At 51.3% G+C, this 18,207-nt stretch overlaps 1 protein-coding gene across 1 annotated transcript in view; it reads left to right on the top strand.

Annotated features, from left to right (window-relative positions):
* The window catches only part of SIGLEC1 (sialic acid binding Ig like lectin 1), a 46,541-nt gene that overhangs the window by 8,477 nt on the left and 19,857 nt on the right, over positions 1–18,207 (top strand). The window contains exons 2-9 of the mRNA XM_026659547.2: positions 3,302–3,383; positions 4,937–5,296; positions 5,715–6,011; positions 7,794–8,057; positions 9,297–9,551; positions 11,091–11,390; positions 14,511–14,765; positions 15,967–16,269. Coding sequence (XP_026515332.2) covers positions 3,335–3,383; positions 4,937–5,296; positions 5,715–6,011; positions 7,794–8,057; positions 9,297–9,551; positions 11,091–11,390; positions 14,511–14,765; positions 15,967–16,269 — 2,083 coding nt within the window. The 5' untranslated portion in view covers positions 3,302–3,334. The remainder of the gene's footprint in view (positions 1–3,301; positions 3,384–4,936; positions 5,297–5,714; positions 6,012–7,793; positions 8,058–9,296; positions 9,552–11,090; positions 11,391–14,510; positions 14,766–15,966; positions 16,270–18,207) is intronic.

The following is an 18,207-nucleotide window of genomic DNA, read 5'->3' as shown; positions in this document are numbered from 1 at the left end:
TCCAGGAAGTGTGAAAATTGGTAACATTTTTGACCAGCTGCATTTTTCAAGCACTGGGCGGAAGTGTGCGTTCTTGTCCCCTGCAAGCGGTTGGCCTGCACAACAGATAAAAGCCTTCACTGAAGATCTCGGGGTCTGTCTTTGCTGGGGTCCCAGAGTGGAGGGTATTCGATGGTAGCTGCTAAAAGGTGCCCACAGGAGGCCATTTGCTGTGTAGACTAATCTAGCTCCAGGACTGATACTGCTTCCATTACCGTAGCATCTGAACATCTCACCGCCTTTCTGTATCTATCCCCACAACACAGGAACCGGGAGGCAAAGCAGGGTCTTGAACCTAGGTGTCCCATGTCAGACTAGCTCACCTAACTGCTAGAACATCCTTCTCCCTAACAACATCTGGGTCCTGCCTCAGCACAAGGGACTGGACTAGACCTCTCTAGCAGACATGCCAAACTTGTGAAAAAACGCAGAAATCGGGCTTGTTTTTGGCTTAATTGGCTTGTGAGGTGCTTGTTTTTAGCTTGTAGCCTGTTGGGCTTGTAGCATCTTTTTTTTCCCCTTTGATCGGCTCCCAGCAAGCAGGGGCAAGGGAGGGAGAGAGTCAGGGGTGCACAGTGGGCCCACCATAGTCCCAGACTGCAGGCCGGGGGGGGGATCTAGTCACAGAGTGTTGGGGTCCTTAGGGATTGGCTTGTTTTGAAATGGGATCAGCTTGATTTTTGGCATATTGTGAAAGTCGGGTGCTTATTTACCGCATGAAAGTTGGCAACTGTGCTCTCTAGGCCCCTTCCACCCTTACATTTCTATGGTTGGACCTACACATTTAGGAGTAAAACAACAGGTGCTATTCTTATTGCATGCACTAGGTGGTGCTCTTTTGACAGACTAACTACATACACCAGTGATACTCCGACCACTTGGTTCCGGAGCCAGATTAGTGATCAACGTTGCCCGAACGGTAGTGTGAATTCGCTGATTCGTTTACTAGAGTGCTATTCATATTTAAACAGTATGACGGGGAAAGATTTAGTGTGTTATTCTCACAGCTAATACATTAATAACGTGCCCAAATCAATGTGTTAGTCTCTAAGGTGCCACAAGGACACCTCGTTCTTTTTGCTGATACAGACTAACACGGCTACCACTCTGAAATTAATAACGTAGTGCAAGTTAATAACTTCATTGGCTAATAAAGCATCTTGGTTGGTTAACAACTTAGATTGGTTACTAATTAAAATCACCCAGTGTTTGAATATCACCTGCTGCAAACAGCTGCAGGAGAAACATTAAAGAGCCTCTGTCCGAGAGTCACTGATATACAGCCACCCAGCTGCTGCATTTTATACACTGGGCTCCTACCACAGACATTTCCCCATGGCATGGTTCCTGCCTAGAAGGGCTTACAGCTGGGGATCCCATCCCCACAGTATGTGCAACAGGAGAGGGCCAGTAGATGAGCCCCTCACCTTCTGCCCACGCTATGGTTTCACCGAGCTTATGCTGAACGTCCATCAGATCAAAACTGGCCACTGTGGGGAAAATTTTGCTCTGGCTTCGCCAGTGTCATGGTGGAATGACTCCACTGACTCCAACGGGGCTACTCTAGATTGACACTGGATTGACACTGAGGGCTGGGTCTCTTCTCATCCACAAGGAGGCTGCTATTCAAGTCTCTGCGATGGAATACACCGGCCCTATCCTCTGTCTAAACTCAGCGTCCTTCAAACTCTCAGGCTTCTCTGCACTCACAGAGGGGTTATGTCAGGTCGACCAAACCCCTTATCTCCACAAAGGGCCCATGGCCACTCCCCGGCACTTCAGGGCAATTTGGGGGTGGATGCTCATTTAATCAGCCTGGATCTGATCTCTACGCATGGCCAAACCAAAATCCTGGAGCTGAGCTGCAGGGAAATTTGGATCCAGATCTTGGATCCCATCTGTCGTTGCAATCTGCACCAACACTCCGGATCTGAACGCCTCCGAACAGGGGGCCCGATGTGAACGGTGGGGCTTGCGCCCAGCTCGGGGACATCCTATGACCCTCTGCTACCAAACGTCACATGACAAACTCTCTGCATTGCCCCATCAAGCCATTGTGTAGGTCTGAGCTGGGCTCACCTGGCTGAACCCAAGTGCCCTTGCTCCCCTTGCTCCCAGGCAGAGGACGCAGAGAGATGACACCTGGAAGAGCCAGGAATGCATTTACACTTGTACACAGGAGGCATGCCCAGTGCCCACGCGCTTTGCAGAAGATATTTGGGGCTGAGTCTTGCAAATTTTCCTGTTAATCTGGGAGTTTTTAAATCTCAGCTATGGGCTTTCTTCCTTTCCCCACAATCAGCTGTAGGTTACAACATTGTGAAGAATTTGAAGGGATGTCTTTGACTTTTTTGGGACTGGGGGGAGCTGCCAGCAGCCTTCTTATCCCCTCCCCTTCCAAAAAACTAAAAAAAATCTAAATATTCCCAGTGTCTGAGTCTGTGGGGGCAGGACATGGTCCCACAGCTGGAGTCCTCAACCCAGAGACATCAGAGCTTCCAAACAAGCCAAGCAGAATGGTGGTTTTGTCTAAGGTCTCTCATTGGCCACCCAGAACTAGTGGGTTATCCAATCAAGAGTGGATCATCTCCAACCAGCAGGTAACTGATAGATGGGGTCTCCAACCAACACCCTCTGTAGAGGTGTCTGGTTTAACAATGCTATGGAGCTGGGCTATGCTCATCCCAAGGTCCCATGCCTCCATCCCTGGGATGCTAGGTACATGCTTTTGCAGCAGCAACCACGTCATTGTACAGAATCGGGTGCAGATTCCGATAGCTGCACCAGTGTGAATCCGGAGTAACACCAAAGGAGTCAGCAAGTAACACCAATAACCGGGGGGTTATTCCACCGTGACGCTGGTTCAGTTGAGAGCGACATTTATCCCAGAGCAATCCAAAGCGGTTTTCATCTGATGGACGCTCAGCATAATCTCGGTGAGATGAGCGGGGTCCCGGCCCGAGGCCTAGCGGGTAGATGACCACCAGTCCGAGCAGAGGAGCCAAGGCCTCGCTGGGCCATGGAGACCGCACTCCTCTTCCACCCTGGTTTGGGTTGCAGCACGTTGGCAGGTCAATATGGAGGAAGCCTGCTCTACTGCTACTCATCCTGCCTCAAATCTTTGGTTAAGCAGAGGCCTGTAGTCTGCAGGGCCTTAGACTCGGCTCCTTTCGCCAGCACAGCTTCCTTTCCCAAACACTTCTTATAAAGACTAACCATCCTGCAAGAGCCTATTGCATGATCCTCTTTTCTCTTCCACCAGGATCTCCCATATCGTTATCCAGTGGGAGCTGTCATGTCCTTCTTATTTCAGCTTATCTTCCTGGCCAATCACGCCCAGCAAGGTACGGTGCCATGTTTAACCCTAATAATAATGATCAATCGTGTTCTGTTAGCTTCTGCCTGCATGCAGCCCTCCCTCCGTTGCCTGCAGCATGGCAAAGGGTTTGTACCATTAGGAAAGGGATAGACAATAAGACAGAAAATATCACAATGCCACTATCTAAATCCATGGTACGCCCACACCTTGAATACTGCGTGCAGTTCTGGTCGTCCTATCTCAAAAAAAAAAAAAGCTATATTAGAATTGGAAAAGGTTCAGAGAAGGGGAACAAAAATGATTAGGGGGATGGAACAGCTTCCGTATGAGGAGAGATTCAACAAACTGGGACTGTTCAGCTTGGAAAAGAGATGACTAAGGGGGGCTATGATAGAGGTCTATAAAATCATGACTGGTGTAGAGCAAGTGAATAAGGAAGTGTTATTTACTCCTTCTCATAACACAAGAACTAGGGGTCACCCAATGAAATTAATAGGCAGCAGGTTTAAAACAAACAAAAGGAAGTATTTCTTCACACAACGCACAGTCAACCTGTGGACCTCGTTGCCAGGGGATGTTGTGAAGCAGGGCTCAGAAAAGACTCAGATAAGTTCATGGAGGACAGGTCCATCAATGGCTATTAGCCAAGATGGGCAGGGATGCAACCCCAATGCTCCGGGTGTCACTAGCCTCTGTTTGCCAGAACCTGGGGATGGGCAACAGGGGATGGATCACTTGATTCCCTGTTCTCTTCATTCCCTCTGGGGCACGTGGCATTGGCCACTGTCGGCAGACAGGATACTGGGCTAGATGGACCATTGGTCTGACCCAGTCTGGTCGTTCTTATGTTCTTACCCAGAGCCTGTAGGATTCTCTCTCCTAGGTTCAGGAGCAATCTCTAACCGACCCCTGTATATTCTCCCAGGGCAGTGCACGCTCCTGTTTTACACCAGTAAGAGTGGGAGTAGGATCAGACACTGAGCGTTTACTGGTCCTAAGGCACGGTACAAAAACCAATTAACCAATCCCTTGGCAGCAGGTGGCATTATTTATTTGTATTTCGGTTATGCCTCAGACACAGAACACAGGCAGTGCATCATTATCCCCATTTTACACGCAGGTAAACTGAGGCACTAAGACAGCAGCCCAAATTTCCAGCATGGCCCCTGATTTTGGATGCCCAGCTTGAGAGCCCAATTTACAGCGGTGACATGCACCAGCTGCTCGCAGTAGGACAAATTCAGCTCTGGGATGACTCCACCAACTTGAATGGAGTTACCCCAGAGATCAGATGCAATTCCCATTAAAGTCAATGAACCCAACTGGTCGGCGCGTCTGAAAATCTGGGCCTAAGTGAGATGCTCAAGCCCCTTCCCCCCTCTCCCCGCCTCCACCCACAGACATGGCAGATCAGTAGCAAGGCCAGAAGGGAAGAGATCTCTGCCCAGGAGCCAGGTCCCGCTGGCTGGCAGAGAGGAGAGAAGCATGTTGCTGATGGAGTCAGCAGATTAGCTCTGTCCTGACTGAGGTTTCTGCTTGTGCCTTGTCCCTCTGTCTGTTCCCCTCTGTCCAACACAGCCTTTGGCTCGTGGGGCGTCACCTACCCCCAAAGCCTGCAGAGCGTGCAGAACTCCTGCCTCCAGATACCCTGCACCTTCAGCTACCCCAGCACAGTGACCGCCGGGGGTGGCATTGTGGCCATCTGGTACAAGGATTACGAAAGCCAGCGCGCCGTGATTTACCACTCGGCCACTCCCAGCGAGGTCGACGGCAGTTTCCAGGGCCGGACTGAGCTGCTGGGCGACCTAGCCGGGCACAACTGCACCCTGCTGCTGAGGGGCGTGAGGAGCGAGGACAGCGGCAATTACAACTTCAGGTTCGAGATCAACCAGGGCGACCGGTGGTCAGACCTGCGTGGGGTGACGGTGACGGTTACTGGTGAGTATGGAGACGAGCTAGCCAGAGCATGTAAAATCACAACTACTCCACTGTGTGTCATGGGCCCTGTACTGCTGCCAGCCTTGGGCGAGTTTCCTGTAGCTTGAGTGCTTGTGGAGCAGCTGAGTTCTATCCCCACTGCTGCCGGGATAGCTCAGTGGTTTGCGCATTGGCCTGCTAAACCCAGGGTTATGAGTTCAATCCTTGAGGGGGCCATTTAGGGAACTGGGGTAAAAATCTGTCTGGGGATTGGTCCTGCTTTGAGCAGGGGGTTGGACTAGATGACCTCCTGAGGTCCCTTCCAACCCTAATATTCTATGAATGTCCAAGGGTACCGCGCCGTGATGGAGGAATAAACTGGAATCGCTATTATCCCATCGCAGATTCCCCAGAATATACCTGTTCTTTCCATCCCTAGATGCCCCCACCAGCCCGGCCATTGCTGCCCCGGAAGATCTAAGGGAGGATGTGAGAGTGAACTTCACCTGCTCCAGTCCGTACGCCTGCCCATACGAGAGCACCGCTCTGCAGTGGAGCGGCTACAATGCCCTGCTCTCGACCGTATCTGGGGCAGTGCAACTGGACACCGCTGGAGTGCTCAGTTGGCAGATCCTCGTTACCTCCTTGTCATGGCAGGACCACTCCAAAAAACTGCTCTGCCAAGTGTCTGTTGGCTCCAAGCAGGCAACCGGGGAAATCGTTCTGTGGGTGAAACGTGAGTAGTGCTGCTTTTCAAACACTGGAGCTACGGCCTCTGTTTCTGCATTGCCCAAGTCATGTCTTTCCAGCCCACAATGCTTCCAGTTCTGCCATGTGATCTCTGACACCCAGCCAGAAATTCATGGCCAGATTCCAACGGACGTCTGGCTTCCCTAAAGTCTCCTCTGTGATTTCCACTGAACAAAGACTTCTTCTCGCCTTGCAGCCCTATCCTGTGCTGTGGCATTGCTGGGTGCTGCTTCAGCCGCTGCCCTGTTCCACCCCAGAGGCGGCTGCATTCCTGTGGGGAGCGAATTGGGTCTTGTGTCTTATAGAGCCACACTTGGGAAAAAACCTCCTCTGGTTGATTCGATGCTGGGTGCAATTAATTGTGGATGCAAGTGAGAGGATGCAGAGGTCTGACTACCTGCATAGTTGGACATCTGCATGCTATCGCTGGCAGAGCGCAGGAGTGGAAGGCAGGCTGGGGAGCCCGGTGAATATCATTTGTAAAGCTCTCTGAGAAGAGAGGGGCTGTACAAATGCAGAACATGATGCCCCTTAGAAACAATCTGTGGCCTTCACCCTGGAGCAGCTGTGCCGACATTCTCAGACTCAGCGGCCTAAGACAAAGTGCCTAAGACAGCACCCACCAGTTTGGTAAAAGTGGCCGGAGGTCCCAGGGGCTGGTGTCAATCCCTGGATGTCGGTGCAGTTACTCCAGATGTCTCCTGAAAGCTGCATCTGGCCAACAGTTTCCTAGTTTCTCCCGTTCTCCTGGACCGACTTATCTCTGCTGTACAGACCCTCCCCTCCGACTCCCTCTTACCACTTGGGGGTGCAAATGTCAGCTCCAGAAATGTTTCTCATTAAGGCCAGCTGCCCTTCTAATATCACTTCTTCCTTCTCTACCCACCACCAACTCATTACAGCTCCCCACTTTCCTCTCAGAACGCGCCCTGTGCGCTGTGCCCAGCCCTTCCTCCCCACCCACCGTCCGCCTGGCAAACAGGACTCTCCTCCCAGCCCCAATGGGGACTGTGGTGCTGAGATAGCTGGTAGCCAGACCCCCTCGCCCCGTATGTCAAAGAACTCCAGTGCTCCATGGAGCGCATGGAGCCTGCACACACTTTTCAGCCCGAGAACTCTACCCATGATGCCCTGTTCTTCTGCTCATAGGCTAATGCCAGCAGCCACCTCCTGCCTCTGTCATTAGCTTGACCATGTGGGCCAAGACCTTTCCAGCTTCTACGCGTGGAGCTGCCTCCTTTCCCAAAAGCAGAAGAGCTCCAGGCTATGCCGCCCAGGGAACGTGGTTAGGAAGCAGCCCTAAGTCCTGGATCTGGCTTCCTGACCTGCAGGGAACCATCTCTAAGGATGAAAAGCTGGTTCAGGTCCTTTCGCTCACTCCGGCTTTGGTCTCTGACATTGGCAAGGGGGCTAGTTGAGGTGGGGGGTCTTTTGCCCTGTGGGGATTTGTCAGCTATAGAGACTCTTAGAACCATAGGGTGAGAAGGGACTGCAAGGGCATCGAGTCTAACCCCCTGCCAGGATGCAGGACTTGTTGTGCCAACATCATTTCCAAGAGACCACAGATAGAAGAGCTCTCAGAGGGTCATGAGCAGCATGGACCAGACTGGAGACAGTGACAGAGTGACGAACGCCTCTGAGCTAACCCGACTCCCCTAAGTCAGGACCGCTGGCTTCAGTTTCAGCCAGCGATTCCTGGCTGTGGTGGTGCCCACTGGCTGCCACCTCCGTTCACTGCGTGTCCTTTCTTCCTCCGACTCCCCTGCAGATTCCCCAAAAGGCACAAAAGTGGTAATCACCCCCTCCACCAAGAACATCCGGGTGGGCGACAGCGTCTCTCTCACGTGCAGCGTGAACAGCACCTTCCCCGAGGTCACCGCGTACAAGTGGTACAAGGGCGGGACCGCCTTGGGGAGCCAACAGATTCTGACTCTCCAGAGCGTTGCTCGTGAAGATTATGGCCCGTACCACTGTGAAGCGGAAAATTCCGTCGGGACCGGGGTGGCGGAAGCAGTTGTTCTCTATGTTTTTTGTAAGTATGGAGGATGGGGCCGCAGATGAATCACCAGCTAATACCACTGTAGCACCATGGCTTCACAGGGACCCTGTGCAGCAAAGAGAACTAAAACCAGTGCTCCGTCTAGGCCAGGACGGCCACAGGTGGATGCTTCAGCAAAACAATAACGTTCCCTCCACCCTAATGCAACTGACTGTCTCCCTCAGTATTTTTCATTAGAGCGGACTGGGAATTTTTCAAGGAATGGTTTTTTTTTTTTTAAATGCTTATTCGTCAAAACCCAAACAGTTTGCAAAGCAGGGTCGGTTTCAAGGACTCTCACGACACAAAAAATGATCAGAAAACTTTTTTGAAATGGTCAAGCTGGCCAGTTTTGACGTTTTTTGCACTGGAATGTTTCCACTTTTCAAGTCAAAATGACTTTTTGTTTAGAAATGTTAGTAAATTTTGACTAAAAAAATAGTTAAAGAAAAAAAGGTTAAAATCAAACTGAAACATGCCATTGACCCAAACCAAATCTTTTTCTCATTCACAAAAATGTGAGATTTTGACTTTTCGTCCCACTTCTGGACAGGAACATTTTTCAAGGTCTCCGATTTATTTTATAAGATGGGAAAATGGTTTCCTACTCAGCTCGATTGATCACCCTCATGTCCGAGTGCCTTACAAGCACTACTGAATCTACCCTTTGGGATAAGGAAGTATTGCTAGCGCTGTTTTACAGATGGGGAAACTGAGGCACAGAGTGACTAAATGACTTGCCCAAACACAGCAAGTCTGCCAGGGTGGTAGAAATTGAATCCAAAATTTCCCAAGTCCTAGTGCAGTGCTTTAATCACAAACCCAGCCTTCCTCCCCCTTCACTCTTGTATTCCGGAGAGATGGGGTGGGGGTCTTCTTCAACCCAGAGGGTGTCCCATTCATGTCTTGAAGCTCGAGGATCAGTAGCCCTTGAAATCTGGCTTCACCCCATCCTGGGCGCAGGTTATTTGCTAGGATCATGTGTGTATCTCACATACTCAGTTTCCTGCCACTGCAGGGGTCTGGAGCCTTGGTGCATCTCCTTCCCCCCGATCTCTGCCCGTGGCACAAAGTAATCGAGTATCCCCTTGGTCTAATTCTGGTGGATGGGCTTGCTAGGGGGTGGCTGGGTGGTGCTTAGTGCCCTCTGCTATACAGAAGGTCAGCCTGGATGATCTGGTGGTCCCATCTAGTCTTAATCTCTAGGACTCAATCTGCTGTCATCTCCTTCAGCTGCCGTGGTCTCGGTGAGCCCTTCTGCAGAGATACAGGCAGGCGAGACGGTCACTTTGACGTGCGCCGTTCCCGGCGAGGAGAACCAGGATCTCAGCTACACCTGGTACAAGAACAACGTCTGGATCAAGGAAGGCACGGCCCGCTCCCTGGTGTTTCACGAAGTCACCAGCAGTGACACCGGCTATTATTCGTGCAAGGTGCAGAACGACAAAGGGAGTGAGATGTCCCAGGCCATCAGCCTGAGCGTGTTCTGTAAGTGAATCACAAAACTCACACCTACGACTGCAGGGCACCTTGATCTGAGGTTTTTAAAGGGTTAATAAATGATTAATAGATGGGAGGAGCTAGCAAACTGAAGAGTTTTGCCCGGGAGGTCTCCGGGGTGAAGGAGAGACGATGTGATCCTAGGGGTGAGTTTGGCTGGTAGTTTGTTTGTTGCTTGAAGATTCCAGTGTAGTTTGGGGGGTTGTGTGCTGAGCCCGGGGGGGGGGGGGGGGGGGGAAGCAGGGATGCTCAGGGAGAAGAGAGGGGTTTAAAAAGCCAGCTCCTAAGTGACCAGAGGAACTAGTGAACAGGGGAGTTTTGCAAGGGAGTTTAGAGAGGGGGTGCGAGAGGCAGATACACCTAACAACCATTCTCTAAGCTTAACCCCCCCCCCCAAAAGCAAGCACAAAATCCTGCAAGAGTAAAAAAAACGCCAGCAGAAGTCCAGCAGCAGAGTGGGGGTGAGGGAGGATATCCAGTTTATTGCACTGAATACAGCATGTATGGTTGTGGGCAGGTGGCATACGTGTGCATTCAGTGCAAACAGCTCCTGGCCTTCAGAGACCAGAGGGGCTGAACTGGGGGAGCGAAGGGAGACAGAGAGGTGCACCGAGGAGATTTTCAGGGACATGGCAGAGCAGCCCCTCCCCCAGTTTGACAGCCTCTGAGTAATACAGCAGCGGGGGGGAAGGGGAATCACAGTTTTGCAGGTTTGGGGAAATTAAATATTTAGGGAGTTTTGCCTTGAAATGTTTGTCAGTAAAAACTGGGGAAACCATCCCTGCTCCAGGAAATATCAACTGCCCCACAAATATCTGCCAGGAGGAGATCATGGGAGGTTTGATAATGGGGTGCTGGTACTTGGGTAAACGTGACCGGGTTGCTCTTGAGCTCACAGCAACCACAGCTGTCTCCCCGGTCAGGTGCAACAGACAGAGATTACCTGCAGCCAGGGCCGGTGTAACCACTAGGCGAACTAGGCGGTTGCCTAGGGCGCCAAGATTTGGGGGCGCCAGAAAGCGGTGCCCCAAATTATTTTTTAACACGACTGTATTCGTTTTTGAAAGTTTATAAGAAGCGATGCTCCGGGGGGAGGGGCGCAAGGTGGAAGTTTCGCCTAGGGCGCAAAATATCCTGGCACCGGCCCTGCCTGCAGCTGTTTTACTCAGCAACAGCTGCATCAGTGCTAGCAAATCCAAACCAATGGTCCCAGAGTTACTCTGCAGGTAGCACGTCTAGTCAGCGGCTGGGCCCAGCCAGCCCTCTCCTTCACAGAGTCCGCTGCCCCTCCCAGCCAGTCCTGACCTGAGCTGGGGTCTCCCCTTTTAACCTCTCCCTCCAAGCTGGATACCTAGTACAGGTGTAGCTAGGTGATTTTAATCTGGCCGTCACCTCTTAAGTTACCTCTTGCTCTAATCATAAAACCAATTGTTATCCCCCCCACCGCCCCGAACTCTCCCCTGGGTTCTTCGATTCCTGGCTCATCACAGCGCCAATGCTCTGTCGTTGTCTCCTTCCACCGCACAGATCCCCCTAGGGCCCTTGCAATCACCTTGTTCCAGGAGACGCAGGAAGGAAAGCTGGCTCTCATTCACTGCACCGTGGATAGCCACCCCCTGTCTGCACTGGCCCTTTACCGCAACGAGGCCCTCGTCGCCACCACCAGCTCCCATGCAGCCCCCAGCCAGCGGCTCAGCATCACAGCTTCCCGCAACTCCTTGAAACTGGAGATCCTGAACGTGCTGCCGGAGGACGACGGCCGATACCGGTGCACGGCGAGCAACGCGTACGGGAACGCGACTGCTGCTAAGCTGTTCCATGCCCAAAGTGAGTAAACGGTTTGTGATTATCACGCGGGGTAAGGGGCTGCCACCAATCGGGACTCCCAGGCCCCCGGACGGATTTTTGGGCATGACGCCTTCTCCGAGCATCATGTTTAATAATAGTAACATTCTTCTGCCATCTTCACAGTGGAAACCCTGGGCAATGGGGTCTCTCTCACCTCTCCATTTGAGGAGCATTTCACAACTGTCCATTGTGCCATACCTGCACCATCCTTAGATTAAGGCCTTACAGAAAGGTCGGCTGACTGCTGGGGCACCCTCGTGTCCAGATGCGGCCTAGCAGGCTCTCCTCACCTATCCACCCCCCGGCCAACAGCAGTGGTCTGCCTCGTCTCATGACTCTGCCCAGCTCGCTTTACGTCTCTCCCCAGCTGGGGTAACGAACGTGCAACGAAACGTTCCAAATTGTCCCAAGACGAGAGATGACTCGGCCCCCTCGGGTGCTATTGCTCAGTTTGTCCTTGAGGCTCCGTCTTCAGCCCCATCCTGGGCTCAACAGTCCTGACATGAAGCATGTAGGCCCCCTCCTCAGGGCTGGGAGGGGAACCCTGGTCTACTCTCCTTCCCTGCAGCCTGCACTTAGCACAGCCTCTCTGCTGGTCCCCAGGCATCTCCCTCGGTCCTCCTAGGGCCTTCTTTCTCGGCTGGAACGCCGACCCCTCAGGACTGCCTCTCCCCGCCACAGGGATTAATTCCGTTCCTGCGGCTTTCTTCAGTCTGCCTTCCCCCGGCCCTTCCCAGAGAGAGGAAACACCCAACTTCCTCTAGGGACAATGTGCCTCTGGCCCCAGCTTCACTGCCCCCGGCCTCCAGGTTTCCTCCTGGCTCTGGGCCCTCTGATTCTGGCTCCAGGCCTCCCAGGCTTCTTTCATCCTTTAGCCCAAGGAAACTCTCAGCTATCTCTCACCTGGGTCTCCTCCCTTCTTCTGCCCTGTGCTCCTTCCTTGATGAGCACCCGTCTCCTCCCCAGCTGGGCTGGATAACCAGTTACGCCTGACACCCCTCCAGAAATCACCCGGGGGCCTGTTACTCCCAATCACAGACCTACACTCAATAAGGAAGTTATCGCGATGCTATTTAACGTTCTGATACAGGCAGAGCTGGCTGACAAAACAGAACAAACAAGTTCACTGAACATTTTGAAGTTTCAGCGTTGGTGCCAAAATTGGAACCATTTTTCATATTTTTTCAAAATTTGTCATTAAATATTTTTTCAAAACATTTCAACGCTCTTCCTTTTTTTGCCCCCTTTTGGCTAGCCAGTGAAAGCATGTGGATAATGTCCAATGGGGTTCCCCCCCCATACCTTTTCTTTTCCTTGTTTTTCCTTTTTCCACTCAGTGACTTTTCAGATCTTCTCCCGTTTCAGACCAGTTACAGAGCGGCAAAAGTGAAAAAAGAAGAGTAAAGTGAGGGGGGGGAACAACCTCGCCAGTTTGCTCATCCAGTTAGATTCAGTGAGAGGGAGGGAATGATGAGAAAGGAGAAAAACCAAAAATCTATAGTTTCAATATTTAAGTAATTTTTAGATTTTTGAAAACCAAAATGAAACAAAAATTTCAATGAAAACAAATTGAAAAGTTTAGTTCCAGTTAGAAATTTCTGCCTGAAAAATTCCATTGAAAATGACATTTTCCCACAACAACAACAACAAATCCTTTTTGACAAATCCCATTTTTGCAGTGGGAAAATCTTTTGCGTAAACATTTTTGACCAGCTGTAACTATAGACAGCTCAGGGACTGATGATTTCAACTCACTTTTCTCCAGTCTTCTGGATTGTGCCTTGAAGAAGCTACAGCTGATTAATAATGCAGACACTCGGGATCTAACTAGGCAGAGATGAAGAGAGCGTGTTGTTCCGGTGCTGAAGTTCTTGTGTTGCTGAGCTGACACATTTCATATGGGCCTGGTGTATCTTTACGAGGACTTTTTTCTTTTAAGCTTTCTCTGGAAGGAAACTGTTTCTTTGATTGGAGAAGCCAGGAGCCTCTCTAATAGGGCTAATCGGAAAATGTTTTTCAGGGTTTTTTTTCCCATTTTGGAAATTTTGAGTTTTCACCAAAATTTTTAGACTTCTTAGCAAAATATTGAAAACCCAAAATTTTTGACAGAAATTTCAACTGGAAACCAAAAATATTTCAATTTGGAAATGCAGTGATGGTACTTCATGGGAATTGTAGTTTAGGGTCCTCACGTTCCCTTTCTCCTCTATAGTCCAGAATCCCTGGCCAAACCACAATTCCCATGATGCACCATGGCTCCCTTCTTGTTAAGCCATCACAGGTGCATCAAGGGACTCCCTGGTGCAGTGCATCATGGCAAATGTAGTTTGACTAGGGAACCCAGCCCATAGAGAAGAGTGCGGACAGTATGCACCTGAACTACAACTCCCATGAAGCACTGCAGCAGTATTCCCAAACCGCAGTGTTTCAGCTTTGGGCAAAAAGCCAAAAACTTTTCTGGTTTTGGGTGTTAGGATTTTGTGACAAAAAAGTCATTTTTTCTGCACAGAAACCAGAATTCTTTTGTGGAACATTTTGTTTTGCCAAAAAAAAAAAAGCAATTTTTCTATTGAAAAACAGTTTCAACAGGATTTTTTCAACCCCCCTTCCTCCTTTGGGGCAGCTATTCCAATGTGGGAGGAGAGGCCGAAAGCCATCCTGCCAGTCTTATAAATGGCCTGTATTCCTCCTCTCCCTCCCTCCCCCAAACCGGACACAATAAAAAAGAACAATAAAGAACCGCAACCTAGCCCCTTTCCCAAGCCCATAATACTGCGGTTTAGGCAAACCCAAACAAGAGCCGGGCGCTGAATCTACACTCAGCAGCTGGACTAGAGGCTTGATTTCAGTGTCCCTGGCTTCATTACATCTCCCCGTACATCACCGGACTCACACAGCCCTTAGCACCAAAGCATATATTTGGATGGGCAGCGTGGGCCAGTGTGCAGCTGGGACTAGACGGAGGCGGCTCAGGCTCACACAGCTTATGTGAGGCCCAGAGGGCAAACCTTGGGTGACAGCCCTAGCAGGCAGGCAAAAGTTTCACAACAAAGATTTCATTCCCCTGCTTTACTGTGTTTCCTTCCCTCCCTCGTTCAGCAGCGAGAGTGTTGATCGGTCCCTCCCCGGAGGTGCGCGAAGGAGACACAGTCACCCTGACGTGCGTCACCACCCGAAGCGCAGAGGAAGGGCCCAGCTATACCTGGTATAAGAACACAGGGTGGCTGAAGGAGAGCTCCGAGAACACCCTGGTCCTCCCAGCCGTGAGCAGCAGGGACGCGGGCGCTTTCCAGTGTAAGGCCCAGACTAAGAGAGGCAGCAGCACCTCTCCGGCTGTCACTCTGCGGGTGCTGTGTAAGTATGACCTCCCTTCCACGGCCCCCCAAATAAAGCCAAAGGGGGAATTCTTTGTGATTAGGGAACTGGCTAATCCTTAGATCAGCTGGGGGACATCTTGGGGAGGCCACAATTCACACACTAAAGGCCGAGTTCTGCCCTCAGCTGCCCCATCGTGAAACTAAAGTGATCCCTGAATCAATGGAGTGACTCCAGATTTACACCAGAGTGACTCCAGATTTACACGAGCCTGTCTGAGAGCAGAATCTGGCCCTGAAAGCCTCTATTAAAGTAAGATGCAAGTCGGTTAATCAGATCAATCTGGCAATACTGGCCTGGTCCTGCAACTGATGCTACGTAGCTAGCCTCCGTGCCCAAGCAACCTTCTAGCTGAGTTCACACAATCCAGATTCCACAGCCGGGTGCTAAACTGGCGTGGTGCTGGTGGAGTTGTCATCTTGCAGGTGAGATGTAGAGTAGAACTGGTATCCTGACCATTCATGGTCAATAAAAAGAGGCCCTGGCTGGCATTCTTCATAAGAGTATTAACTCCGGTGCCAGGCCCAAATTCCGCCTGCGGTAACTGCTGTTCGTCCTGCCAATCGCTTCTCCCTGTCGTTTTAGGAGGAAACCGTTGTTTTCGCTTCCTGCCCTTAACTGGAGCGTAGCGTTGCTGTGCACCGTAAAACAGCTGCTACGTTCCACCCCAGAGCTGCACGTGCATTTCAGAGGTGGAGGACGTGCTCCCTACCCATAGCTTGTGTAGGAGTTTAAATTTCTCGACTCTATCGGGATCCAAGGCTCCATACAAAGGCAAGATCCTTGGGCCACCTCCTGAATGGGTGTCCATCGGAGTAGCCCCACTGAAGGAAATAGAGCTCTGCGGATTGACACCAGCTGGGAGTCTGGCCCACTGTTATCATCTAAACTCCCAAAGTTCTGCCCCAGAACATACGGTCCGTCCTATCAAAGTGAGGCTGGCGGCTCAGGGACCTTCAGTTGCTCCAGATTCCAATTCTGGCCAGATTCCTGTCTCGCCTTTATTGGCCCAGGCCTGTTTGAGCAAAGAAGGAGACTGAAGCAACAGCCTGGCTGCTGGTGCCATCAGAAGGACCCGGTAGAGCGCTGGGGAGGAGGGGGGGTTGCGAGGGTTTCTCTTAATCTAGTAAATAATCATATGTCAAATAACATATCGGCCAACAACATTTTAACCCTGCAGTCCCACCGAGACGGCCCCAGATGAGCTCCCTGCTAGAGACGCAGAACAGGCACCTGGGCATCATCCTGTGCACCACCGACAGCGACCCACAGTCCGAATTAGCCCTGTACAGAGGAGATGAATTAGTAGCTTCCACCAGTGGCTCCCGCTCGTTGGCCGGCCAGAGGCTCAGTGCGACTCCATCGTACAACAGCCTGAAGGTGGAGATCCGCGAGGTGGTGCTGGAGGACGAAGGGACCTACGTGTGCTCGGCTAGGAACGCCTACGGCAATGCAAGCACCTCCATGGTCTTCAGTGCAGAGAGTGAGTGCCCAGCTGGGTTCCTCTTGTCAAAGGGAACTGGCCTTTCCAACCGCGTGTGGTGGGAGAGAGACCCAGGCAGGCAGGGAGGGGGCCAGGCCCCGTGTTGGCTGCAAGGGACGATTCACACTAATCCTTCTGCTGTTATAAAAAAAAAATCCCCCCAGCAATTCCATTGATCACAATGGGGGTTCACTGGAGGGGTGGGGCGCGTCCCACCGACTCCTGTCACGGCCCTGGATTGAACCCTTAGCGAAATGGCTGTTGTGAGGGATTGAATCGTTTGGTCACCCTGAGCGTCGTTCACCACTGGAACAATTTCCCAAAGGTTGGAGTGGATTCTCCATCACTGGCAAGTTTTGAATCAAGATAGGATGTTTTTCTAACAGCTCGGCTCTAGGGATTACTGTGGGGCAGATCTCCAGCCTGGGCTATGCAGGAGGTCAGACTAGATCACAGTGGTTACTTCTGGGCTTGGAATCTATGAATCTCTGGGTGATTCACTACTGATCCCACCCTATTAACTCCTGTAGGGGATGACTCCATTGCTTCCTAGGATGGCATCCGAGTTAGTGGGATGGGATCCATAAAGGGAACAAGGAAAAGGGGAGATTCCGCAGTATTCTATGGAACCACTGAATATTAAATACACCTCTACCCCGATAGAACGCGGTCCTTGGGAGCCAAAAAATCTCACCGCCTTCTAGGTGAGACCGCGAGACCGGCTTCCCCGGCGGTGATTTAAAGGGCCCGGTGCTCCAGCCGCTGCAGGGAGCCCCGGGCCCTTTAAATCACCGCCGGAGCTCTGGCAGCAGGGGTCTAAAGGGTCCGGGGCTCCCCGCAGCGGCCAGAGCCTCTGGCCCTTTAAATCACCTCCCGAGCCCGGCTGCCGGCGGGGCTCCGGCAGCCAGGCTTGGGCAGTGATTTAAAGGGCCCAGGGCTCCACACGAATTCGGATATAACACGGTAAAGCAGCGAGGCTCGGGTGGCGCTTTAAAGGGCCCGGGGCTCCCCGCTGCTTTACCGCGTTATATCCAAATTCGTGTTATATCGGGTCGCGTTCTATCGGGGTAGAGGTGTATCATAGATTCACAGAAACCCAGGGCTGGACGAGACCTCAAGAGGTCATCTAATCCATCATGAAGAAAGGAAACTGCCTGAAATGTAAGTGTCCAATTTGGGCCTTTTGACCGAGTTTGCTACGTAAAACCAAGCTTCTGTACACGGACACACATTACTGGATAAATACGACATATCACGAATGATTTTAGGCCATGCACATTTTGCCAAGCGCTGGCCATTTGATAGAACTCGGGGATAGCTGTAGGAAAATGGCTGACAAATTAGGGCAGCATGATGGCCCGTTTGTGACATTTGAAACGATTGATTGATTCGCTGCTAAAAAAAGACAATTGTGAAATTTGCAAAATGTTTCCAAAGTCCCTCAAAGCCGGCGATACTCCAAGAGGCAACAATTCCCATTGGTGGGCCAGATTCTGCTCTCAGGAACACCAAGGTAAATCCAGAATCACTCCGCTGAAAGCGATAGAATTATTATGCATTTACACTGGTGTAACTGAGATCAGAATCTGGCTCTGTGTCAAAATCCCCCTCTCAAAGCATCATACAACTCTGATGTACAAGGTCATCTAATGTATGCTGCCCCCAATGTACTCCCCCCGGCCCCCCATACACACCGTAACCCTCACACGCACGTCCTACTGTGCATTCTCCAGGACTTTACCTACTCCCATTTTAACTGTCTGTTACAGCTACCACCACTTCTCTTGAGAGCCTGTTCTCCAGCCTAATCAAATCACAGAATCTAGTGATGGAAAAGACCCTCTTCTACACTCCTAGCCCCCAGGGGCAGGACTGCTGCCTCCAGAACATTTTCTAGAGCTCTGTGGAGTCTAATTTTAAATGTCCCACGCAATGGGG

This window comes from Terrapene carolina, unplaced genomic scaffold (assembly GCF_002925995.2).
Source record: "Terrapene carolina triunguis isolate 2854851 unplaced genomic scaffold, T_m_triunguis-2.0 Scaffold633, whole genome shotgun sequence".
Classification (NCBI taxonomy): domain Eukaryota; kingdom Metazoa; phylum Chordata; order Testudines; family Emydidae; genus Terrapene; species Terrapene triunguis.
Note: the sequence above shows the minus strand (reverse complement) of the source record. Positions and strands in the feature narration are given on the sequence as shown.